At 34.3% G+C, this 26836-nt stretch overlaps 1 protein-coding gene across 1 annotated transcript in view; it reads left to right on the plus strand.

The window, feature by feature from the left end:
* The window catches only part of COG5 (component of oligomeric golgi complex 5), a 310052-nt gene that overhangs the window by 26093 nt on the left and 257123 nt on the right, over nucleotides 1-26836 (plus strand). The window contains exon 6 of the mRNA XM_088018413.1: nucleotides 17990-18110. Within this exon, the coding sequence (XP_087874539.1) occupies nucleotides 17990-18110 (121 nt within the window). The remainder of the gene's footprint in view (nucleotides 1-17989; nucleotides 18111-26836) is intronic.

Consider the following 26836-nt stretch of genomic DNA (forward strand, 5'->3'; position numbering starts at 1 on the left):
TTTTAATAGCTTTATTGAACTATAATTCACCTAATTGTACAACTAAATTTTCTGAACTTCCTGCCCCCTCTAACTCTCCAAATTTGGTCTGTACCTGTACATTTTTTTGTCTTTCCCAAATTGCTTCTTTCTGTCTAAATCTTATTCAAGTTTTTTATTAAGCTATATATAAATTATAGTTATTTTTTTTGGTCTGAAACTGTATCTTTAACTTTTGTAGGTAAGTTAGAGCTCTGTCCAGAAAAAATGTTTTTATATTCATTTTTATCATATTTGCCATCTTTAGAATTAACAGTACCATCTTTTGATTCTTTTTATGTATTTTCTTATAGTACTGTGACTTTTCAGTTGCTAAAAGACCTTTAATGTTAGATACAAGCACAAAATCTATTAAGGACCTAACGGAAAAGAAGTGTTTAATGAGTTAGGCTTCTGTGTGTTGGAGAGTGTTGGTTTGGTCTATAACACAGGTCTATGTTACACATTGCACTTATATTTTGACTTCAATGTGACTACTTTTGATAGAATTTTTAATATTTGGGGCACTTTCTTGAATGGAGAATACACATCACCTATATTTTATTTTTTTTAAGTAATCTCTACTCCCCATGTAGGGGCTCGAACTTAGAACCCTGAGATCAAGAGTCGCATGCTGTGCTGACTGAGCCAGCCAGGTTCCTCATCACTTATATTTTAGAAATTTCTAGTTTCTTTTAGATTTATTAAATAGTAACTCATTAACATTAAGTAATCATTACCTCTTTAGATGTTAATAGACTGTTTATGCAAGTAATAATTCAAAACTTAGAAACTCAAGAAATTCTATTGCCCCAGACATTTAAAAACTGGTTACAAACTTACTTAACCAAATTCTTTTAAACATTTAAACTAAACCATAAATTTGATAGATTTTTCTTTTTTAAAATTATTTTTTAATTTAAATTTTAGTTAATGTACAGTGCAATATTGGTTTCTGTACTAGAATTCAGTGATTCATCACTTACATAAAACACCCAGTGATCATGCTTAGTGCCCTCCTTAATACTCATCACTGATCTAGCCCATGCCCCACCCACCTCCTTCCATCATTCCTCTATTTGTTCTCTTTTGTTAAGAGTCTCTTATGGCTTGTTTCCCTCTCCTTTTTTTCTTTTCCCCCTTCCCATATGTTCATCCATTTCCTTTCTTAAATTCTACATTTGAGTGAGATCATACAGATTTGTCTTTCTCTGACTGACTTATTTTACTTAGCATAATACACTCTAGGTCCATCCATGTCATTGCAAATGGCAAGATTTCATTCTTTTTGATGGCTGAATAATATTCCATTATATATACACCACATCTTCTTTATGCATTCATCAGTCAATGGACATTTGGGTTCTCTCCATAGTTTGGCTGTTGTTGATAATGCTGCTATAAATATCGGGGTGCATGTATCTCTTTGAATCTGTATTTTTGTATCCTTTGGTTAAATACCTAGTAGTGCAATTGCTGGATCGTAGGATAGTTCTATTTTTAACATTTTGAGGAGCCTCCATACTGTTCCTCAGAGTGGCTGTACCAGTTTGCATTCCCACCAACAGTGCAAAACAGTTCCCTTTTCTCCGCATCCTTGCCAACACCTATTGTTTCTTGTGTTGTTAATTTTAGCCATCCTGACAGGTGTGAGATAATATCTCATCATGGTTTTGATTTATATTTCCCTGATGATGAGTGAAGTTGAGCATCTTTTCATGTGTCTGTTAGCCATCAACGTCTTTTTTGGAAAAGTGTCTATTCATGTCTTCTGCCCAGGTCTTAACTCGGTTATGTGTTTTTCGGGTATTAAGTTTGGTAAGTTCTTTGTAGATTTTGGATACTCTTTATCTGATATGTTGTTTGCAAATATCTTCTCCCATTCCGTAGACCGCCTTTTAGTTTTGTTGCTTGTTTCTTTGCTGTGCAGAAGCTTTTTATCTTGATGAAGTCCCAATAGTTCATTTTTGCTTCTATTTCCCTTGCCTCTGGTGACGTGTCTAGTAAGAAGTTGCTATGGCTGAGGTCAAAGAGGTTTCTGCCAGTGTTTTCCTCTAGGATTTTGATGGTTTCCTATCTCACATTAAGGTCTTTCATCCATTTTGAATTTATTTTTGTGTATGGTGTAAGAAAGTGGTCCAGTTTCATTCTTCTGCATGTTGCTGTCCAGTTTTCCCAACACCATTTGTTGAAGAGACTGTCTTTTTTCCATTGGGTATTCTTTCCTGCTTTATCGAAGATTAGCTGACCATATAGTTGTGGGTCCACTTCTGGATTCTCTATTCTGTTCCATTGATCTATATGTCTGTTTTTGTGTTATGAAAGAAATTGAAGAGGACACAAAGAAATGGAAAAGCATTCCATGCTTATGGATTGGAAGAACGAACATTGTTACAATGTCTTTATTACCCAAAGCAATCTACACATTTAATGCAATCTCTATCAAAATACCACCAGGATTTTTCACAGAGCTAGAACAAACAATTCTAAAATTTGTATGGAACCACAAAAGACCCCAAATAGCCAAAGCCATTCTGAAGAAGGAAAAACTTGGAGGCATCACGATTCCAAATTTCAAGCTATATTACAAAGCTGTAGTCATCAACACAGTTGATATAGTTTCTTAAATGCTTTAAACATCTACAAGAGCAGATTGCAAAACATATAACATACTGTAGTGATTACATTCAGACCAACTGGTAACAGAAGTGCAAATACCATCGATTTGGTTTTTTGGAATATGTATCTTCTTAATCTTAAGATCCAGTTTTTAATTCTTTTTTCTTTATTACTATTTTTTTCCTTCAGGGTTATAACAGTCTTGCTGTATCCAAACAAAAAAAATTCTGTCTCCCATCAGCAAAGTTATTCAGTTAATTTATTTGTGGTTATGGCATGGCATCTGGTTTGATAGTCTGATTTAAGCCTCAGTGACTGTTTATTAGCCTGAGGCCCTTTTCATAATTAAGTTTCACTTGTTACATCATATGATATTCTCTGCATTTTGTTTAGATTGTGCATTTTTAAAACTTGGTATATTCAGAAGTATTTTTAGTTTTGTGTATCAGTTGTATCATTGCTTGTCTCATGGTTACATAGATATTGTTGAAAAAAACAAAAAATGTGTCTTAACATATAATTAATAGATTCATCTAAAGGACTTATCTATACAGGAATTGGCAAACTTTTTTTGTAAGTGGCCATGTAGTAAATATTTTAGGTTCTTGGGCTACCATATCTCTGTTGCAACTATTCAACTCTGTTGGCTGTGTTTCAGTAGAATTTTATTTACAAAATGAGGTGGAATATTATTTTTGGCTGCCAGTTGCTAATTCTTTTTCTGTTCAGTGTAGATCTATTTTCTTTGGGACATTCAGTTAATCGTTTTGAAGTAGTGTTGGACTTACTTTTTAATTGTATGTTGTGTGTGACTACTGGTAGACTCCTAGTTATTATATTAGATCATTAGAGATTGGTGCTGATTGATACAAGACTCCCAGTTTTTCTGGTTGTTATGTACAACCGCCAGTACTAATCAGGCCTTTCTGTTTTGAATAATACTACTTTTTCTGGAGTCATTTGGTTCAAAGTGATTCTTGTTTAGTTTTCTATGCTTAATTTTTTTCTTTGTTTTATAAACCAATATGCACTCAAATGAAATACTGATATATCTGTATTAACACGTATTAAATCAATGAAAAATTATACTCTCCTGCTTATCTTCCTGTGACCATCTTTGTCTACTTCAGATTATTCTTTTCTCTTTTGAGTATCAGTTTGTACTTAGGATCTTTCATAGACTCAACCTCTTCCAATTAATATTATGTTTTATTTTTAGTTTTTTTATTACAGATTTTATTTATTTAAGATTTTATTTATTTGACAGAGGGGGAAGAGAGAGAGAGCACAAGCAGGGGGAGCAGCAGGGAGAGGGAGGAGCAGGCTCCGTGTAGAACAGGGAGTCTGATGTGGGGCTCACTTCCAGGACCCTGCAATCATGACCTGAGCCGAAAGCAGATGCTTAACCAACTGAGCCACTTAGGCGCCCCTATTTATTTTATTTTAGAGAGAACACGCACGTGAATGGGGTGAGGGACAGAGAGAGGTAGACAGAATCCTCAAGCAGACTCCCGCCCAGCATGAAGCCCCATGTGGGGCTCGATCCCAGGATCCTGAGATCATGACCTGAGCCGAAATCGAGAGTTGGATGCTTGACCTACTGAGCCATCCAGGTGCCCCATCTTCCAGTTGGTTTCAGTTACTGTACTCCTACTGATGCTCAGGCTATCAGTTTGATCATTTGGAATCCTTTCAAATTGGCTTTGTTTTTTCAGTGAGCCATTGCCATTTTTGAAAGTATCTTTGTTCTCTGAAGGTGATGAAATGTTCTAGGCCCATTCTGATGCTTCCTGTTAGAAGAAATAGGATTAACTGCTAGGCATCCTGGTTTCTTTTAGTGAATAATACTATAAACTAAAATTTGAATGTAGGGGAATTGATGAGAATTGATGCTGTTAGCAGCTTTTTGTGATGGACATGGCAGAAGTTATTTTTTTATGCTCATTAATTCACATTGATTTTTTTTGTATTACATTGAAGAGTTTGCTCTCTTAATCATTTTTAAGTGCACTGCTAAGTATATGAATATTGTTGTGTAACAGATCTCCAGAACTTTTTCCTCTTGTAAAACTGAGACTCTAAATGCCTTAAATATGAATTTCTCTTTCTTCCTCCTGTCTTCCCTCTTAGAGCCCACCTTTCTACTTTGTTTCTTTTTGACTAGTTTAGCTATTTATATGAGCAGAATATAGAGTATTTGTCCTTTTGGCTTATTTCATTTAGCTTAATATCCTTGAGGTTTATCTGTGTTTTAGCATGTGACAATTTCCTTCTTCTTTAAGACTATACATTCTTTTGTATATATAGACCACATTTTCTTTATTCGTTAATCCATTGATGGACATTATGGTTGCTTGCACCTCTCGGCTATTATGAAGAATGCTGCAGTGAACATGGATGTGCAAATATCTCTTGAGATCCATTCTGCTTTGAATTGCTTTGGAGATATACCCAGACCATATGGTAATTCTATTTTTAATTTCTTGTGGATCCTCCATCCTGTTTTCAGTAGTGGCTGTACCGGTTTGTATCCCTACCAGTATTACCTGAGTTCTCCAGCTTTTCTGCATCCTCGTCAGCACTTGGTATTTTCTGTTCTTTTGGTACTGACCATGCTAGGGGGGTGAGGTGGTATGTCATAGTGGTTTTGACTTTTATTTCTACTATGATGAATGATATGGAGCATCTTTTCATATGCTTGTTGGCCTAGGTATATCCTAGGAATGGGATTGGTAAGGTTATAGGATTTCTGATCTTTGGCTTTATTATGTAATGGAAAACTATTTTCCCTAAGAGTTATGTCATGCATACCAGCAGTATATGAGTTGGTATTAGTTTGTATCACTGCCAACATTTAGGGTTGTCAGACTTCTTATTTTTTGCCAATTTTGGGCGTGCCATCGTTTCTGTTTCGTTTTTCAGGGAAGTAATGACTAAAGAGACTGAATACCTGAGATAAGTCCTCTGTTGTGGTTTCAAATAAACCTTTGTGCTCGCTCTTTCTTTCTTTCTTTCTAATATCTAGCTAGATAGAAGTGAAATTTACCATTTTTTTCTTTTAGGATTGGTGTTTTATTTTTGTTTTTTTGTCTTGTTTAAGAGAACTTTCTCTACCCTGAGCTCATGAAGATATTCTGTATATGTCCAAAACATATACAGAAAATACTCTGTATATGTTTTGGTCTGTAATATACCTGAAATTGTTTCTAAGTTTACTGATCTATTTTTGTAAAGTGTCTGATCTGCTGTTACTTCCATCCTGTGTGTTTTTGATTTTACATATTTTTCATCTCTAATATTTTGTCTTTTTATATCTTTCCTTTCTAAATTTTATACTTCTTGAATGTATAGAGTATGTTTATAATAGATATTTTAGTATTCAGATCTTCATTATTTCTCAGTCTGTTTTTGTTGATTGACCTTTCTTCTTGTTATGGGCTTTATTTTTTTACTTATTCATGTGCCTGGTAAGTGAGGACTGGTTTTTAATTCTTTCTTAGTGCATGTCCAGAGCAGCCTTTAGTCAGGCTGATTTATAGTTTAGTCCTAAACGTTTACTGCTAGGTCTTTGTACTGTGAGCTTTGTGATTTGTTTCAGTAATTCTTTACTTGTGTTTTCTCTTATACATGTACAGATTGGTACTTCTTCCTGTCCAGTTCTCTGTCCATAAACTCCAGCTTTATTGGTTCTTCTGAAGTCTGATCTGTTTCCTCACTGTGGATAGACTGTCATGTGCTGTTTCCCTTCCCTTTCCCTTTGCTGGTGCCTGAAAATTGTCTCCCCGCAGGAAACTAGGATAGTTAAGTTCATTTTCTTTCTTTAATTTTTTTTAAAGATTTTATTTTTAAGTAATCTCTACACCCAACATGGGACTCAATCGCACAACCCCGAGATCAGAGTTGCATGCTGCACCAACTGAGCCAGCCAGGTGCCCCAAGTTCATTTTCTTCGTTTTCTTTCTTCCAGGGATCACAGTCCTGTGCTATCTGTTGTTCAGTGTCTGAAAATGATTTCATGTACTTTGTGCAGTTTTCTGGTTGTTTAAGATGGGAGTGTAAATCCAGCCTATCATTCCATCACGTTGGAAGTAGAAGTTGCTTTCAGTTTTAAAAATGGAGTTGTAAGTCACATGCTATAAAATTCACCACTTCAAAGTGTATTTTTAAGTGTAAGGTGAGTGAGTGGTTTTTACTATTGTCACAAGGTTGTGCAACTAGCACATCTAATGTCAAAACATTTTCATTACCCCAAAAAGAAACTTTATGTCCACTAGGAGTCACTCCACTTTACCCATTCCCTCACCAACTCTCTAATCTGCTGTTTGTGCCCATGGAGTTGCCTATGTTGGACATTTCATATAAATGCATCATACATTATGTTGCATTTTTTGTCTGGTTTCTTTCACTTAGCATAATGCTTTCAAGGTTCATCTTTGTTGTAGTGTGTGTCAATACTTCATTTCTTTTTAAGAACAAATAATATTACATTATATGGATATACCACATTTTTGTTTATCCATCCAGTTTTTTTTCCCGTCACTTGGTGGACATTTGGGTAGTTTCTACTTTTTGACTATGATGAATAAGAACTGTTATAAATATTTTTGTATAGGTTTTTGTGTGGACATATTGTTTTCCATTACCTTGGGTGTTTACGTGAGAATATGCAAGTTCATATGCTACTTGTTTAATATTTTGATGTATCAAATTAATATGTGTACAATGTTAAATTTAGTGTTATATGTCAGTTATTTCTCAATCTCTGGAAAAAGAAACTTTTTGAGGAATGCCAAACTGTTTTCCAAAGCAGCTGTACCATATTCCATTCCTGCCAGCAATGTATGAAAGTTTCAATTTATTTCTTACAACACTTCTTTTTAATATAGCCATCTTACTGGGTAAGAAGTAGTACCTCATGGTTGTTTTATTTTCTTTTTAATTTTTTAAATTTATTTTTTAAAGATTTTATTCATTTGAGAAATTTGAATTTCCCTAATGACTAAAGATATTGAGCATCTTTTATTGTGCCTATTGGCCATTTTAAAAAAATTATTTTATTTTATTTTTTTACAGTGTGTTATTAGTTTCAGGTGTACAATACAGTGATTCAACAATTCCATGTATCACTTGGTGCTCATCACAATAAGTGCACTTCTTAATCCCCATCATCTTTTTAACCCACCCCCCCACCTACCTTCCCTCTGGTAACCATCAGTGTTGGTGGGAATCCAAACTGGTGCTGCCACTGTGGAAAACAGTATAGAGGTTCCGCAAGAAGTTAAAAATAGAATTAACCCTATCATCCAGCAATCTCACTATTGGGTATTAACCCAAAGAATACAAAAAACTAACTCAGAGGGATACCTGCACCTCTGTCTTTACAGCAGCACTAATTTACAATAGCCAGGATATGGAAGCAACCCAAGTGCCCATCAATCGATGAATGGATAAAGAAGATGTGGTATATATAACACAATGGAATGTTATTCAGCCACAAAACAAATGAACTCTTACCATTAGCAACAACATGGATGGAGCTAGAGACTATAAAGCCAAATTAATCAGAGAAAGACAAATATCATATGATTTCATTCATATGTGGAATTTAAGAAACAAATGAGAGACAAACCAAGAAACAGACTGTTAATTATAGTGCCTATTAGCCATTTGTATATCTTCTCTTATTTAGATGTTTTGTTCATTTTAAAAGTTGGTTTTTGACCTACTTCCTTCCTTTCTTATTCTTTATTATTTTCTTCACTTGGAAGATATCATTCCATTATGTTCTGCCTTCTGTTTTAGTTGTTGAAAAGCTTTCATTCTGACCTGGACTTTTGAAGGTAATCTGTAGTTTTCCTCTGGCTTCTTTTAGGATTTTCTCTTCTTTTTGATTCCCTTCAGTTTTAGAATATGGTTCCTTTTTATTTGTGTCAAGTGTAATTAGTTTTTCTTTTTCCATCTGTGAGTTTATCTCTTTCATCATTTCTAAGCCATGATTTCTTCAAATATGCATCATTCTCTCTCTCCTTTGTTTTCAGAATCTGATAAATATGTGCTCAACTTTCTTTGTCATCCAAGTCATTTACTCACTTTTCCTTAGTCTGTGTTTTTGTCTTTCCCGGACTTTTTTCTGATTGTATTTTCCTTTCATTAATTCTTTCTTTAGCCAATTATAGCCTGTGATTAAACTAGCCTATTATTTTGCTAAATTTTGGTAATGTTTATTTTATTTTTAGAAGTTCTATTTTTATTTTCCTGACATGCAGTATGACCTGTCCTGTTTCTTGTGTTCTGACTTTTACTTCTTTGTATCTGTACCGCTGAGGTTTTCTGTTACCTAACTCTGGGAGGTACAGTATCTGTAGTGTTTGTGGGTATGTTTATTTTGTAGTATGTTTGCCTGTTTTGTCTAATGGAGTTCAGTTTCTTTGGGTGCCTGATTATCTTTTGCTGTGTGCTGGACATTTTTTTTTTTTTTGAGAAGTTATTTTTTTTAGAATATCTGAGTCCTTCAGAGAAGATTGGTTTTGTTTCTGCATGGCATCAGAAATCACTATAAGTCCAAGACAACATTAAATTTAATCAATTTTAACTGTCTACTCCACTTGGCCTCCAAGGCTGTCAAGATGTAGGTTGTAGTTTTCCAAGATTAGCAAGTGTTCTTAGATTACAAGTGGATTTGCTTCTTTTCTCTCTGGATTCTCCTGTGCTTCACTTTTAGCTTGGCATTTCTATATGTTCTATCACTTCTTTGATGCTTTTTGGACATTTTTACATGTCATACAACATTTTTAGTTGTTTTCAGTGGTAAGCTAACAACCTAGTCTGGCATACTGAAAATAGAAAACTCACATCTCATCTTTTTTCATAAAACAAACATCAGATTATTTTATTTTCCTGATAAAATTATTCATTAGTTTCTTAACAAGAAATAGAATGAAGGGTCAAGTCCTCAGTATGGCATGTGAGGCCCTTCATGATATGGCCTCTGCTTGCCTTTATCAACTTTGCCTTTTACTAGAAATTCTCACATTCATTTCTTTGCACATTTTTTCCCTCTAACTCAATGTTCTTGTCATTCAACAGATTCTAATTGATGTGTCAATTCTTTTGTGAGGGCCTCTCCTGCCCTTCCTTTTGGCAAAGCAGAATATTTCTTTTTCATTTTTTGGTTCCTTTAAAATCCTGTAGATACTTCCACTATAGTACTTTCTGCATAGCTTTTATCTTCTTTATACTCTGTCATAAGACTGAGCTCCTTAAGGGCTGTGATCATATATTGTTAATTGAATCTCTAGCCCTAGCATGGCATTATATACCAGACAGTTAAATGTTTAAGAAATGAGTAAAATGATCTTTTCCTTAGTCTGTGCCCTAGTTTTAATATTTTTCCTAAATATGTAGCATATGTTTCTGAACAAAACATACATGATATACTAATTTCTTTTTGATGTACTTGCACATCTCTCCTATAACAACTTGAGAAATACAGCATGTGGGAAGAGTTTGGATATCTTAGTCTTTTTTAGATAGAGAAGAGATACTTTCAGGTTATTTCAGGGATAGCTACTTAAGAGCATGTGGAGCAGTGAGGAGACATGGGAATCTGTCCTAACAGCCAAAGAGGAATCCTGAGACAGTGTGACACGTGTGCACAGTAAGACATTGCTTGACCTGTAATAGCATACCAACATTCATGCTTTTCTGTGACTCAGGCTCTGTATGTTTGTATCTCTATCTGCTGCTTTTTCTCTCTGCCATGTGGGATAACTCTCATTCTCCTTTTCACTTGCTCATTGTTTCTTCTCACTTGCTGCTTTTGTTTCAAGGTTTCTGCTTATTGCCAGTTTCCTGCCAGTAACAATTTTGGGCAGTTCTTATGCAAGACAATGTCATAGGCCACTGGTGACAGACTTGGTATAGTTTCTTTTGACCTAGCATTGTTTCCTGATCTAATCAGTTGTGGCCAAGGTCTCAAGGTCCTATATGACCTGAGGTTTGGTGAACCATGTATAAGGACCTGCCCAAGCTACTTTCCTGAGGAGTCTGGGCACTGCAAGTGCCCAGAACATTGTAAGAGTTCTCTCCTGCGAGTTAATGTTTTACTTTTATGTTAAGATATACATTAAAACAATACCTTTGTTCAGTACACTCCTTTGACAGTAAGTTTTAAGAACCTATTTATTTTTGCCTCTTATCTAGCTGTTAGCAATAAGGGAAATTTCATGTTTATGCAGGATTTTATAATGAATGAAAATTTCAAGCATTCTGAATCATTTGACTTTTATAATAATTATGTTTAGAAGTTGCTTATCTCATCATTTTATGGATAAGTAAACCGAGGTTCTGAAAGTTACTTGCTGGAATTCATAAAGCCAGTGTGCAGCACATTATGACTGCAAAATGAGATTTCTTTCTCTAAATTTAATATTCTTTGCTTTTGATTCTGTGGAATACATAAAAAAGGTAGACAGTATAGTTCCTGTTTTCCAGAAGCTTGCTGGAGGTAAAAAAATAAAATAAAATCAGGAACAAGTCCAGCTTCGTAAGTACTGATAAAATACACTGGTCTAGGACTTCTGAGGCCTGACTGCTATTCTTCATCACTCGAGCAGCATGGTAGTGAAGGAACTTGAGTATTTTTAACCACCCCCCCCAGCTTTATTGAGTTAATAATTGACATATAACATTGTATAAGTTTAAAGTGTGTAACATGATTTGATACGTGTGTATATTGTGAGGTGATTACCACGATAAGGTTAGTTAACTCATCCTTCACCATACCTAATTACCAGTTTTTGTGGTGGTGGTGGTGGTGGTGGTATGTTTTTTTATAATGAAAGTTTGGAGTGAGTCTGTGAATTCCCTTCCAGCTCTAAAATGCTATGATTCTGTGAAGCTGTGATCTTTTCTTTTATAAATGTTTTTATTTTTTATGTTACACAAGCATGAGAGGTCAGGATTGTTTATGTTTAAACACTTTATTTTTATTATTGTTATTAAATATGTGCCCTAATTTTCTACCCCCTTATTTTAAAAGATATTATACTAGAGGAACAACTAAATTGAATAACTTTGGCCAAATTATTATAAAGGAAGAAAGAGGAAGGGAAAATAAAGAAAAAGAAATATGCCTGTGGACATTTTGGTATCTTTATTTCTAGTATTTAATTTTTCCTGGGTTGACTCCTATGCAGGCTTACTTTAGGAAGGAAATTCATCTTAGAAATGTGCTGCCTTTAAAACTATTTTGAAGTCTAGGGGCTCTTCGGAAGCTTATTATGTTTTAACCATTTTTATTCTGCTCACTTTAGTCATTTTTGTTTTGAACATTGGGAAAACTTTAATGTTCCTGTTTAATCTTTTTATTCTTTGAGCTCCTAATTCATTTAAATTCATGTGGTATAAGAAAGCAAGAAAGAAAGAGCTATGAAGTTGTTTTTGCCTTGAACATAAAATCACTATGATTGTTCTCTCAATTAGAAGAAAGTACTTTTACATTTAATTCTTTTTGCTTTTTATCCCCATTTCACTCTCTTTCCAGAAGCCTTTTCTTTCTCCAAGCAGAGACTTCTGACTTCATCTGTATACATGAATACATGAGTTGAATTTAATTATCACCCCAAGAATCCTCTATCTTAGCTCATTTTAGTAACATTGTTTGCTTGTGAATGGCCTCAGTTTTTCAGAAAGAAATTTTGAAGAGCTTATTATCTCTTACATTGAGTATTTAAATTTTTTTAACTTTAAAATTATATAAGAAAATGAGTTTTTTAACTTTCAGTGTAACAGCTTTGTTGAGATATAATCCACATACCTATTATATAACATTTTTATCTTTTCAAATTATTTTTTAAACTTTTTATCATTTTACTTTTTAATTTTTTAAGTCATACACATATATTAACTTTTTACTGGAAAGTTTTTAATTTAACTTTTTAACTTTGGAATTATATAAGTAAGGAAGTTTGAGAAAATGTTTGAATAAAGACGGAAGAAATCATCCTTAAAACATTTTCTCTTTTCTCTGTGTTTATGTTTTATAAATACGTGGTTTTCATCATATAATTAAGTAGGGTCCTTTTTAGTTTTCAGTTAATGTGGTGTCAGATAATTTTATCTACTTTATTGTAGATAGAATTGGAATGATGCCTTATTTTACTGGCTTTATAATTATCCATCAAACAAATGAATGTGCCAGGAAGGAAGGAAGAGAAAGGTAACAGCAGCATAAAATGCCAGTGTCCCCAAACACTGTAAAAACAGAGAGAGCAACTACCATAGCAAAACCAAAGAACCTGTGCTGTGGAAGTGATTTTGTGCTAGTTCTGGACCTTGCCTCCAAGGGGCATAGCCGCTTTTGTTCTGCTCTGGGAAAGCCACTATCTGTGTAAGCAGTCCAACTACCTTGAGACCACCATGCTGTGAGGAAGCCCCAGCTAACCATGTGGAGGTGATGGGTGCAGAAGTACTGAGACACCAGACATGGAGTGAAGCCCTCTGGTACTGTCCAGACCAGCCTCTTTGTCAGCCAGATGCAGCAGAGTTAGTAATCCCAGGTGATAGCACATGGAGCATATGAACCCTGCCAAAATTACCCGCAGAATTGTGAGACCTAACAAATCATTTTCAACCACTAAGTTTTGGGTTGATTTTTTTTTCTGCAACAGTAGGTAATTGGTACACCTGCCAAACTGATTTTCAAGTATAGACACAGCCATCCACAAAGAAGAATGCAGGGAAGATTGTTCCCATGAATCTTTCCTTGGGAATCTGGTAGTGTACTTGAGAATGACTAGAGAAACACTAAAGACTGGTGATGAGCATTAGAGCTGAGATTAAGTGAAGGATATAAAGGGGAGTATCTCAAGTAATGGCTGTATGTTTTGACAAAGCTCAACTGTAAAAAAAAAAAAATGTAGGGAGAGCATGTGCAAAACATGTTTTTATAAACTAACTTCAACTGTCATATTTGTGTTTGTAGTGTGGGTTTTGTATTGAGATAATGTTTTCTGTGTGTTGTGCAGCAAAGCAAATGGATAATTTGAAATTATTCTAATTCTGTTATTTCTCATGTCTCTGAGAGCTGGAAGTCTCTGTGGAAGAAATAATGTACAGATGTAAGTTAGAAGAATAAGTAAACACCCTGTGCTCCTGATTTTTAATTGGAAATACCAGTATGAACTCATGAGGTATTTTAATTTTATCTTGACATATACATCACATATGTATATATTTTTGTACATATGTATATGTATAATACTAATCTGAAGATGTTTTATGCATATTATGGAATAGAGCGATGAATATTTATGTGAAAATTTGATTCTGACATTTCTTAGCTATGTCTGCTGAAAAGTCACAGAAATGAGCAAACCTAGTTCCCAGAATGTGTTCTTGAAATGCTGCTGACTTCTAAAAGAAACTGGGGCTTCTTTGATAAATCTTTGATTCCAGGGCATGAAATACATAAAATGATCCTGGAATATTTTTATACTGTATATCAAGGATGCTATCAGCCATTACTAACTAGAGTCAAGACAAAAGGATTGAGGAGCCAACTCAAAGAACCTCTGGGATGACTAACGATCTCAGTTTTAGCATTGGAAGTCCCGGGTCCTGGGAAACCTCTTTCTCAGGCATTTGGTATCATTGGTCACCCTCAGAGGCTCCCACTGGCCACAAAGGGACAAGGTAAGCATCTGCAAGGGTAAGAGCTAAGTGGCTTGGCATCCTTTATTATGTCTAAATCTCTGAGTTCATACTGACAGGCCAAACAAAACCAAACCCACTAATTGTTCATCTTTAGTAGGTATCAGGAAAGCAGTGTTTAATTTTGAAATCTGTTGAAGCAAGGGAAAGAATCAAGTATTTATTTTTACTTTTCTTTATGAACAGTACCACCAGGTAAGCATATAGTAGGTGAGATAAAGTTTCTTCTTACAGAAAATTTTATATGCTAGCAAGTAAAGACAAAATGATAGAATTGGAGTAATCTTTATATTTTAATGGATTTTGACATTGAGTGTCAGTGACTGCTAACAACACAAAGAGAGAAAATCACACATGTGCTGCACATGCACCACTACCTAAGGAAAATACCCAAAATCCTAAGCCTGAGTCTGACAAAGCTGCCTACATCCAACTGCCAATGTGTGGGAAACATGCAAGAGAGGAACATGTTCAGCTGCACAGTGGGACTGCATTCTGTGAAACCCAGCCTGTGGGAAATGTATAGCACAGACGGTCGAATATACTTAGCAGATTGTAAAGAAAAAGTAAGAGATGGTGAGGGAACCTATGTGGATTAAAGAAAAGGGCATGTTTAAACTATAGCAGTTAGGTTTCAGTAATAAAACCGTAAATAAAAGTAAGGAAGTGAGTACCACAAAAACCAGAGTAGTAGTGTTTCTTGGTTGGGATGGGAGAGCTAGAGGGGAGTGGATGGAGGATATCATGACCGGATAGGGTACGCACATGGAGGGCTTCTGTAGTCACTGACACGGTTCTGTCTTCTGATCTGCATGGTGGTTCCAAGTTCAGTTAGCTGTAATTTCTCTGTGTGGTTTTCTGGGTTTGTAATATCTGTATCTATTTCAAAGACTATTGTAGGACAGTTTTAGGTTCACAGTGAAAGGAAGAGGAAGATGGAGGTGTCTCCCGTATCCCCTGTCCCCACACATGCATGGCCTCCCCCTTAATCACCATCTCCCCGGAAACTCCCAGAGTGGTACATGTGTTACAATTGATGAACTTACATTGACACATCATCTCCCAAAGTCCATAGTTTACATCAGGGTTCACTCTTGGTGTACATTCAGTGGTTTGGGACAAATGTATGGTGACATATGTCAGTCATTATAGTGTTATACAAAGTATTTTTAGTGCCCTAAAAGTCCTCTGTACTCTGCCTATTCATTCCTCCAAACGTTGGCAGCCACTGATCTTTTTCCTTTCTCTATAGTTTTGCCTTTTCCAGAGTGTTAGGTAGTTGGAATCATACAATATACAGCCTTTCAGATTAACTTCTTTCACCTAGTAACATGAATTTAAGGCTCCTCTATGCCTTTTCCTGGCTTGATATCTCATTTCTTTTTAGTGCTGAATAATGTTTGTATTAAATTTGGTTATAAAAGTCCAAAATAAAAAATAAGGAAGGGAAATTGACCGGAGTAGAGGACACTATATTAGGAAATGGTGGTAAGTGATGCCTTATATATTATCTAAGACTTCTTGACTGAGGATTTTATTAAATGCTATTGTGAGAAGATTGAACATAATCTCTCAGTAGAGAGCCACTGAAGTTTATTAAAAAGGGGGGCTGGAGTGCTGAAAACTGTGTTTCTAAGAAGATAAACCTAGCAGGATGGATTTCAGAAAGAGATTGGAAAGCTAGCGGTACACCACATGGTAAGGTGAGGGTGATAAAGATTTGGATTATGTGATGCTTGTAGGAACAAAGATAATGTAACGGTTGTGATATGCAACAGAAGAATAGTCAATAAGACTTGATGACAGATGAAGTATGGTTAAAAATAAAAGCATTAGAAATAAGCTCAAAGATTTCATGTTTGAGGGCATATCCTTTATTGGACAGGTACTGGGGAATTCTAGGACAATTCTAGGTGATTAGACTAAAGTAAGATCTGGTATTTCTCCTCATGATGTATTTAGAATCCCAGAGGGAATGATCACTAGGGATTCAACATTCCAACTGGTTCATTTAAAAACACTATTCTGACAAGCAAGAAACTGATAACAGTGGTGGTTTTTGATAAGTGCATATTTGTGACATAGAGATATGAGGGTGACTTTTTTTTCTTTTGAATCTTGAATTATGTGCTTATATTACTTATTCAGAAAATAAATAAAATTTAATAAAAAGATAAAGATGCCCAGATCTTCCAATTTTCAGGGACAGATTCTTAGTTGGCATTCTTTTATCATCGTAAGTGCTTTAGACTATAGTTACTCAGAAAAGCATTCAGGTGGGGTGCCTGGGTGGCTCAGTTGTTAATCATCTGCTTTCGGCTCAGGTCATTATCCCATAGTCCTGGGATCGGGCTCCCTGCTCAGCGGGAAGCCTGCTTCTCCCTCTCCCACTCCCCCTGCTTGTGTTCCCTGTCTCGCTGTGTCTCTCTCTGTCAAATAAATAAAATCTTAAAAAAAAAAAAAAAAAGCATTGAGGTAAGCATATTTAGTAATTGGTCGCCTTTGACTTACATGTTTGTAAACATTGTATTTTTGAACAAATTTTATGTTTGTGTGTCTCTGTTGTGTGGGTGCATGTGTGGTTCTGGGTCCGGGTGTGTGTGTGTGTTTCATTCAGAAAAAAATGTTTATAGCTGAAGTCTCAACTCTTTTCCTAGTGCTTTTAATTCTTACTGCCTCCAGTTAATGATTTTCCTCCTTAGATGGGAGATGTTCTTCTCAACCAGCTTCAGGGCCATAAAGATGGTGGTAATGCAGCAGCATAGACTATCTCTCTTCATTATCACTACTGATACTAAAAGTCACTACATTATCTATTATTCCATCAGTCTCCCCTCTTCCGTCTCTCCCTCAGGCCACTGCTCTGGATCCAGCTTCTACAATAAAGTGTCCTGAAATACATGTGTCTTAATTTTGTGTCTTAGTCTTTTGGCTAGGTAAAGGTGAAATATTACATCTGGTGATGAAAAGAGAATAGGAGGTGACATGTATATATGATAGTTTTTTTTTGTTTTAATAACTTTCATAATTTGTTATTAGTGATAAAAGAACCATTAGGAAAATTCAAGGAAGGGATACTTATTCCTTAAGGTCTAGTGAAATCAGGAGAAGTTTTAAGTCTGCTCCCCTGTAGACCTAGAAAAGAGAAACCAGGATTGGAAACAGAGGCAGTAGCTAAGCAGCACTAGCACAGTAGCTGTCAACCTTGGTTGCACACTGGCACCACTGAGGATATTAAAAAAAAAAAAATACTGATGCTTGGTTCCCGCCTCTTGAGATTCTGATTTAATTGGTCAGGGCTATGGTGTGGGCTTGGAACTTCTGGAACCTATGCTTTTGAATTTAATATGAAGACTGAGAACCACTGGCCTAGAGAAGAAAACTGGTCTAGGACTGAGGAAAGGAGTTCCCGGGCTTCACAGCACTTCAATCCCCAAATCTCTTCTTTTGGGATAAACTGGAGTTTATTGTAAAATGATGCTTTCCAGGCTTTGTGATTTTTTAGGTTTCTGATGGGTAGAAAACACAAAAAAGACATGAATGAGTCGTTAGCATCTGGAAAGAATGGACAGATTCACATCATAATAGTAATGAAACTTCATGGATTGATTACACTTATTTTATTGTGATATTTACACAGGTTGCCTGTGATTTGCTTCGGAGAATAATTCGCATCTTATATCTCACTAAGAGACTCCAAGGACAACTGCAAGGGGGGAGTAGAGAGATAACAAAAGCTGCTCAGAGTCTTAATGAACTTGGTAAGTCCTCTTTTGATTAAAAAATTAGTAGAGTTTTACAGATTTTTCAGTCACTTGATTTGTTGGCTTTTGTTATCACCAGTAACAAATATTATTGAACAAATGTATTTAATAATTGGCCATATACAACATTGTCACACTTTTCAAAATGGGTGAATAAAATTAGTTGATTTCTTAGAAATGCTGTTTATTTTTAAAATTCTCATACAGTAGAATTGGCCGTTTTTTTGGGTGTACACGCCTATGAATTTTAACACATGCATAGATTCATGTAATCGCCAGGACAGTCATGATATAGAATAAGTTTCATCACCCCCAAAATTTCCTCCTGTTCTCCCTTTACAGTCTCACCTCCTCCCCTAACTTTGGCAACCATTGATTGGTTCAGTTTAGTTTTATATTTTGGGGAATGTCACATAAATGGGATTATAAAGTATGTAACCTTTTGAGGCTGCTTTTTGTATTCAGCATAATACCTTTGAGATTCATCCAAGTTTTTATTTATACCATTGTTTGTTACTTGGTGTTTGGTGGAATATCATTGTGTGGCTTTACCACAGTTTATTGATTTAAGGATTGAAGGAAGTTTATGTTGTTCCTAGTTTTTGGTGGTTATGAATAGAGCCACTGTAAACATTTGTGTACGGGTTTTCATGTGAACTTAATTTTCATTTCTGTAGAAGAAATTTTTTTTAGGTGACAAATCCTATGTTGACATTATGCCTAGAATATTTATTGAATTCATTTCTTAATATGCTCATTCATCTTTCAAGTGTTTAAAACAGACTGTTGACATTCAAGGGTTTAACATTCATGGTTTTGACTATTAACAAGCTGCAAGGTCCATGATATAGTTCATATTTCAGGCAAAATTTTGAATAGCTACTGAGTGTACATAGAACTAACACCTGCATTTTAATGAGGCTTGTGGTTTTCTTCTTTGGGTACTCAGTAATTCTTCTGAAGTGGATGTGTTTAGTGATTTTGTACCTTTGTAGGTTCAGAGGTCTTTGATGATATCCAATTCAAGTATCAAGAGTCTACTTACTCTTGGTGATATGCTTTGAAAATAATATCAGAAAGATATGCATTACATGTTATTTTTGAATTTTTCTATCTTTGATATTTGAATTACATAGTCAGGTTGTAATGCTTGTTCCATATTTCTTACTAAAGCAGTATAGCCTCCTTCATAAATGATACTTCAATATCAATTTTTAATGCTCAAATACATTACTTAGGCACATCATTGGGAATATATCTTGTGATTTAGTATGCTTGGAATATAGTATATAAAAATTAATATTTATTTACTTAAATTAAAAAAAATTAAGTTTTTAAGTTCTAGTTAGTTAACATAAAGTGTTATATTAGTTTCAGGTGTATAATATAGTGATTCAGTACTTCCATACATCACTGGGTGCTCATCACAGCTAAACTCACTCCTTAATCCCCATCACCTATTTAACCCATCCCTCTCACCTCTCCTCTAGTAATCATCAGTTTGTTCTCTATAGTTAAGAGTCTGTTAAAAAGTTAATTTTTAATCAGTGAGTAACACTTGTTTTTTTTCACAGTATGTGATAAATGTAGGAGTGTAAAAATTCTAGTATCAGCTTTTATTTTTTGCTTTATCACATTTAATTTCTTTGCTCCAAAAATAATCTGTAGGATAATAGAATCATTAAAAACAGGCACAAATTATTCCGAGGTTTATTATGTGTATTTGTCATCATTGACACTGTCCCATAATAAAAAATTGCTAGATTTTGATTATGACTGTCATTTTTTTCTAGAAAAAACAGATGCTGTAATGCAAATGGTGATATCTTCTTTTTAAAAAAACAAACACAAGTATCAATCATAATGTTCTGAGTTGGTTCAGTGTAGAGTATAAACCCATTATCCTTCCAATGAGGCATTGACTTTATCCAAAGTTTTTAAAATATTAAATGATGAATAGTTGAGAAAATATAGTTCATGGTGGAATTATCTCAAAATAGATTATATTAACTTAAATTTTTAAACCTTTGCAGATTATATACCATTCAAAATTTGCAAAGACATCATCTCTTCATCATTCATCGCTGTGGTTCAGTCTTAGCCAAAGCTGGCATTGATAATAAGGAAAAGCCAAGAGGAAGATAAAGTTTCTTCTTTTGGAATTAATATGTTAATAAAAGTAATAACATGGGAATCAGTATTACAATTATATATACAAAATGATACTTTATGATTGGAACATCTCTGAAATTAATCAGTGTCTATATCAGTATGGTTCTGATTCTCATTAGAAAGAATAAAATGATGAAGAGTAGTAGTGTTTACCCAGTCCCTTGAAATTAACTTAAAATAATCTCTTAAACTTGAAAGGTCTTGATGGTTGGATTGCAGAGACCAGACGAAATACATTGTCATCTAGAAATTAAGTATATTTATATATATATTTTGGAGGGAATGTAGAGTGACTGCTAAAGGCTACCAGTTTCTCTTTGGGATGATGAAAATGTTCTGGAATTAAATAGTGGTGATTGTTGCACAACCTCATCAATATATGGAAAAGCTGCTGAATTGTGCACTTAAACTATTAAATTTTATGGTATTTGAATTATATACCAATATAAAAAGTATATTCTGGTACCTGGTGACAATTATTTTTATTGGTACCTTTTCTTAAATTGAGGTCTAAATGACATTTCAATAAACTGCACATATTGAAAATGTATAGTTTGGTAAGTTTTGACATGAAACATCACCAGTATCAAGGTAATGAACATAACTGTCACTCCCAAAACTTTCCTTCTGCCACTTGGCAAGCCTTCCTCAGGCATTTGCTGATCTTCTTTCTGTCACTGTAGATTTAGTTGGCACTTTAGAAATCATACAGTTTGTATGTGTTTTTGTGGCTTCTTCCAGTCAGTTAATTTTGAGATTTATCCATGTTGTTGTGTGTATCAATAGCTCCTTCCTTTTTTTTTCTGAGTAGGATTCCATCTATTAGATATCCCACAGTTGGTTTATCCATTAGCCTGTTGATGGATATTTGGGTTGTTTCTAGTTTTTGGCTATAACAAATCAAGCTGCTATGAATATTCATATACAAGTCTTTGTATGGACATATATGCTTTCATTTCTCTTTGGTAAATACGTAGGAATGGAATGGCTAGATCATATGGTAGATGTATGTTTAACTTTTTAAGAAATTGCCAAGGTGTTTTTCAAAGTAGTTGTAAAATTTTACATTCCTACCAGTAGTATAAGAAAATTCTATTTCTTCTACATGCTAACACTTGTAATAATCAGTCTTGTTAATTTTAGCCATTCTAATAGATGTATAGTGGTACTCTGTTCTGAGTTTACAAAAAGTTTGAACTAATAAAGGAGTTTAGCAAGATTTCAGGATACAAGATTAATATGCAAAAATTAGTTTTATTTCCATATACTCTACTGTTAACAAGCAATTGGAAATTGAAATTCAAAAATACCAATCATAATAGCATGAAAAATATGAAATACTTAGGTTGAATTTGACAAAAGATTCATAAGACATATAGACTGAGAACTAGAAAACATTGAATCGTGAAAGAAGACATAAATTAATAAATAAACCTTGTCTGTGAAATGGAAGACTTAATGTTGTTAAGATGTCCGTTCTCCCTAAGTTGATCTATATGAATTCAATATGGTTATAATCTGAATCCCAACAGACTTTTATTTAGAAATTAACCAACTGATTTGAAAATTCATATGGAAATGCAAAATATCTAGATAGACAAAGCTTTTTAAAGAGAACAAAATTGGAAGATTAACCCTACCTGATTTGAAGACTTACTGCAAAAACTTACAGTAAACAAGACAAAAAAACAGACAAACATATCAATGGAACAGAATAGTGAGTCCAGAAATAGACCCACACTTATATGAACAACTGATTTTTGACAAATTTAGCAGGGAAAAGGTAGTCTTTTCAACAGATGGTACTGGCACAATTGGATAGCCATATGCAAAACAGTGAATTTGTAGTCATACCTCACTTCATATTTAAAAAAAAAAAAAAAAGCTAACTGAAAATGGATGATAGCCCTAAATATAAAACCTACATTATAGGAAATCTAGAAGGAAATACAAGAGAACATTTCTGTGACTTTTTAAGATTTTATTTATTTATTTGACAGACACACAGCGAGAGAGGGAACACAAGCAGGGGGAGTGGGAGAGAGAAGCAGGCTTCCTGCTGAGCAGGGAGCCCGATGTGGGGCTCAATCCCAGGACCCTGGGATCATGACCTGAGCTGAAGGCAGACGCTTAACGACTGAGCCACCCAGGCATCCCTGTGACTTTGAATTAGAAAATAATTTCATAGATATATCATTCAAAGCACAGTTCACACACAGAAAAACTGATAAATTAGATTTTATCAAAATTTAAAACTTCTGTTTGAATGGTACTATTAGAAGAATGAAAAGGCAAGCCATTAACAGGAAGAAAATACACACAAAGTATATATTTGCTAAAGGACTAGTGTCCAGAATATATAGAACACTCTACAACCTTGGTAAGAACACGAACAACGCAATTAAAAAATAGGCAAAAGATTTGTACAGATACTTCACCAAAGAAGATACATGGATGGCAGCTGTGCCTGTAAGGTGCTCAACATCGTTAGGCATTAGGGAAATAAAAATTAAAATTGTACTAGTGTCTTATTGAGAATAAGCAGAATTAGCGCAGGCATACTTGGAATTTTTCAGGCAGACTATTCTGCAATGATTTTTAAAACTACTTAGTGTAGGTTTCAGGATTAAATTGTATCATTGATTTAATGCTTTTCTTTAAGAGTCCCAAGACTAGACGAAAATTTAGTTGGGCCTTACTAAAAATTGATAACATTTTTTTGAGCATCGGCAAGATAATGTACTTAAAAATGTATTTTTAGTACCCACTACCTTTTAAAATTGTTAGCCCAACAAATCAGGGTCTCTACATGATTCATAAGCTTGATATCTTTTCAGAATTTTTTGAGCAGCTTGGTAAGCTGTCATTGTGAGCCAGAGGAAGGGACCTTCTTACAAATTAAATTAGTGTCTGAAATTACTTAAGATTAGAACTGTTGAAAAGGTTTTTGTAATATCAGTGTATCTAGATCAGGTTGAATACCAGGTTTCCTCATTCCATGGAATGCATTTGTACTTTTTCTGCGTTGAATCAAAGCTATAGTGGTGAAACCAGAAAGTGCTACATTTCCACAATCAACGTTATTTGTTTTCTCCTTTGGAACATTATGAGGTATTCTACCCATGATATAGACACCTTGACCTATCCGTCATATACTCATTGGTAAGGGATCTAGTATACTCTTTGCTTTAGTGTTATCAAATGTTAAAATTCTGCTGGATACTATTGGATTAGAATATTTAAATGTATTTTTTCAAATTATGTTAATCACCATACGTTACATCATTAGTATTTACATGTAGAGAGAACATGGAAGACATAAATCTATACTATTTTGATTTTAGGTAGATAATCTTTTCTTGTATACTAGTTGCCTTGGAGTTGTTGAGAAATTCAGTTTGAACCTAGTTCCTCTCTACTTGTGATTTCATTTAGATTCCTTACATTTTATTTCTCCTTATTTGTATTAGACCCTTACTTTTGAAAGTTTTTTTTAAACGATGAATCTTTAATTATCTTAAAATTTACTGGATGTTTTTGCGAGTCATGACTACCAAGAGCCAGTATTTACCTTGTGAAGTTACCATAATCAGGGTTTATTTCTCACTTTTTCTGGCTTAGAAACTTTATTTTGCCAACAGTGAGAATTAATAATGTGTATGGATATTTTATTGCCTGACTTGTTGTAAAGAAGGCATTCATTTGACTTACAAAAATACATAATAAGAAAAAATACATAATAAGAATGAGCAACAAATCAGAGACCAGCAATACGAGTGAAAAAGGGATGACCCATAGAGGGATCACAGCCCAGCTTTTTGTGAGTCTTGAGTTGAGGCAGAGATGATTCATGATTCACCCCCTCCTCCCATTGATAGGCATTCTTTTCACAGCTTTTGGGGAGAAATAGGGATAGGGAATTCACGTATAGGTAGGGGTGACTGGAGCTCTCACAAACCAATGACGACAACTCCTTCTGAAATTTTCTTGATTCTGCAAATCCATGTTAATGCTTCATCTTTCCCTTCGTATTAACCAAGTTCACAAGATACTGGTTTATAATCCAAAACATTGTTCATTAATTTGCAGTTAGATATGTGCTGTTCGTTGGGCTGAACACATTTAATTTTCTCTCTGGAGGGATTAAATGGAAAAACAAATTTGTAATCAGAGATTTGTTGGTAGAATTTGAGTTAGATCAAGGGAAGCTGGTTGTATGATTCAGATACTTGGCGCAAACTGTGATAAGCCTGATGCTTACATATTCACATTAATAATGTGCCTACTTTTACCTGGAGTTCTGAACAAGTCTTGGGTCATGGGGAACCTCTCTTGGTCACTGCCAATCTCTTGACTCTTTAAGTATTTCTTTTATTGCTTCATGTTGTTGACCGTCTCTACTTAGTTTATATGTTATTTTATCCAAGTGTAGGACACAGTAAAATTGATTAGGTTTCTGCTTCCAATTAAAATTATATCTCAGTGCTGAGTACAGTTATATTCCAGATATGAATTGGGAGTTTGAGTGTTCCTTAAATTTTAGTCATACATTTGGTCTCTTGAATTTTAGAATGATTTTCTGCTAATCCCACTTGCTGGAAGAAACTTGTTAGCATTTAAATACTTAAGATTTATATGTTAATGTGATAAACTTTGTATCTTTTTATAGTATTGATGCTTTCTAAACAGAAATATAATGTCTTCTCATTCATTTTAGTCTATATTTTCAAAGATTTTTAGTTTTAAAATAATATATGTACATCATATATATTGTGTTTTATGATAACTTTAGGTAGTTTAAAAATTTTTAGTTCCTAATTAATTTTTACTTATCCTACAAGTAGGGATTTGAGGAGAAAAAATTTTCCATAAAAAAATAAGCAGACCATACTTTCTTGTGGACTCTCTAGTCTTTTTTTTCTCTCTAGTCTTTTTATGAAAATCATGATTTATGATTCATTTAGTTTATTTAGCAAATAGGTAGCTTTCAGTACACATAAGCCCTGTAGCTTGGTAGGAACCTGGTATAATATGAGTAAATGTAGTTTTTGTGTTTGAGAAGTTTAAGGTATGTCCTTATCTGAAATGAAGCTTAAAACTGATAATGACGATGGTGATGTTATTATTATTGTTGTTATTATTCTCATCATCCATGGGAGAAACCAGTCTCTTCTCTTTCCAGCTTTCTCATCTTGGTTCATCTGCATTTTCCATGAAAAGATAAGAAAAAAGCTCCATTCAGTTTCTCACCATAAGACTTAGATAAATTCATTTGTTCATTCAGCCCATATTTATTTAATGCCTGCTATGTGGGCCATGTGCTATTCTTGATATTGCAGATATATCAGTGAAACATAGAAGGAGTTCCTCTCCCTTTTGTAAGAGCTTCTATTCTAGTGGGCTCTAGGTCACATGCCTGGTATATCTGTAAAAATCTGATGGCAGAGCCTGACCTCTTAACCACCAGTGCTGTACTCTTTTCCTTAAACTCTATAGCATCATTCAGTTACTTTACAAAAGGCATTGCTGCCATTAGTAGATCTCAGGGTCCTTTAAAAGAAAAAAAAGGATAAAAAAAATGACATTTAAGATATAACGTGTTTATGTAATATATTTTATGTTGTGATTATTGGTTGACTGTTGTTAGTAATTTCTATATTAAAGCTTTATTGATTTAACAAGTATAACCGAGCATAAGTTAAAATTAAGCAGTTGGATATAATAGAAATTTTTTATTACTTATGTCCTGTTTTCTGAGTTTTATAATTTTGTTGCTAGGCTGCAATACATTAGTACCATGTATCATGAGAAAATATTCTGTAAACCAAATTTATCAGAGAAATATTTTGGGAAATATTTAATGTAGAAGGAAAGGATTATCTGTATGTTTGTTTCATCCACTACTGTTCTTCTTGTAACTGATATTTTCTCAATCTAGTAAAACAGTACTTACAGGCAAACATTTCTGATTTATGCACAGGTGAGAGAAGTATGATTTATATAATCTTTGCCACGTAGTAGGTGACTGATAATTTACTGAACTGATTAATGTTTTTTGAGATGTCTACAAGGTGATGTAGTTGGTGAAAATTTCAGAAAGTTTTATTATTTCAAGCTTACTAAAATTTTCTTCTGATAGGAAAATTTGTAAATACGCCATGTAACTATTTCCAATATTAAATTAGGCCCGAGGTGATTTCTTAAATGCATTTAATACATGCAGAGGTTTTTCTGTGACAACTTCAATGTGGAGAGTTCAATATGCATTTTTTAACCTATATTGTAATCACCTGTGATGATAAACATTTTCAGTAAGTATGTTTGCTTTAGATGGTCTCCAAATTACTTACATATGTGACTGGATTCAGCTACCACCAGGTGGGGGTAATGCCTGCTCAAATCCAAATGTTCAGAATAATGGACTTATGCTTAGGTATGGGTTTGCCAGTTATAGAGATAAGCATATTAAAATTATACACTACCCCTCTTTTTAATTAATGAAATTTAATGTTACAAAAGTTTATATTTAACGGATGATAACCACACAGCAT

This window comes from Eumetopias jubatus, unplaced genomic scaffold (assembly GCF_037043125.1).
Source record: "Eumetopias jubatus isolate StellerSeaLion01/CBP00866 unplaced genomic scaffold, mEumJub1_p1.0 scaffold_14, whole genome shotgun sequence".
Classification (NCBI taxonomy): Eukaryota; Metazoa; Chordata; class Mammalia; order Carnivora; family Otariidae; genus Eumetopias; species Eumetopias jubatus.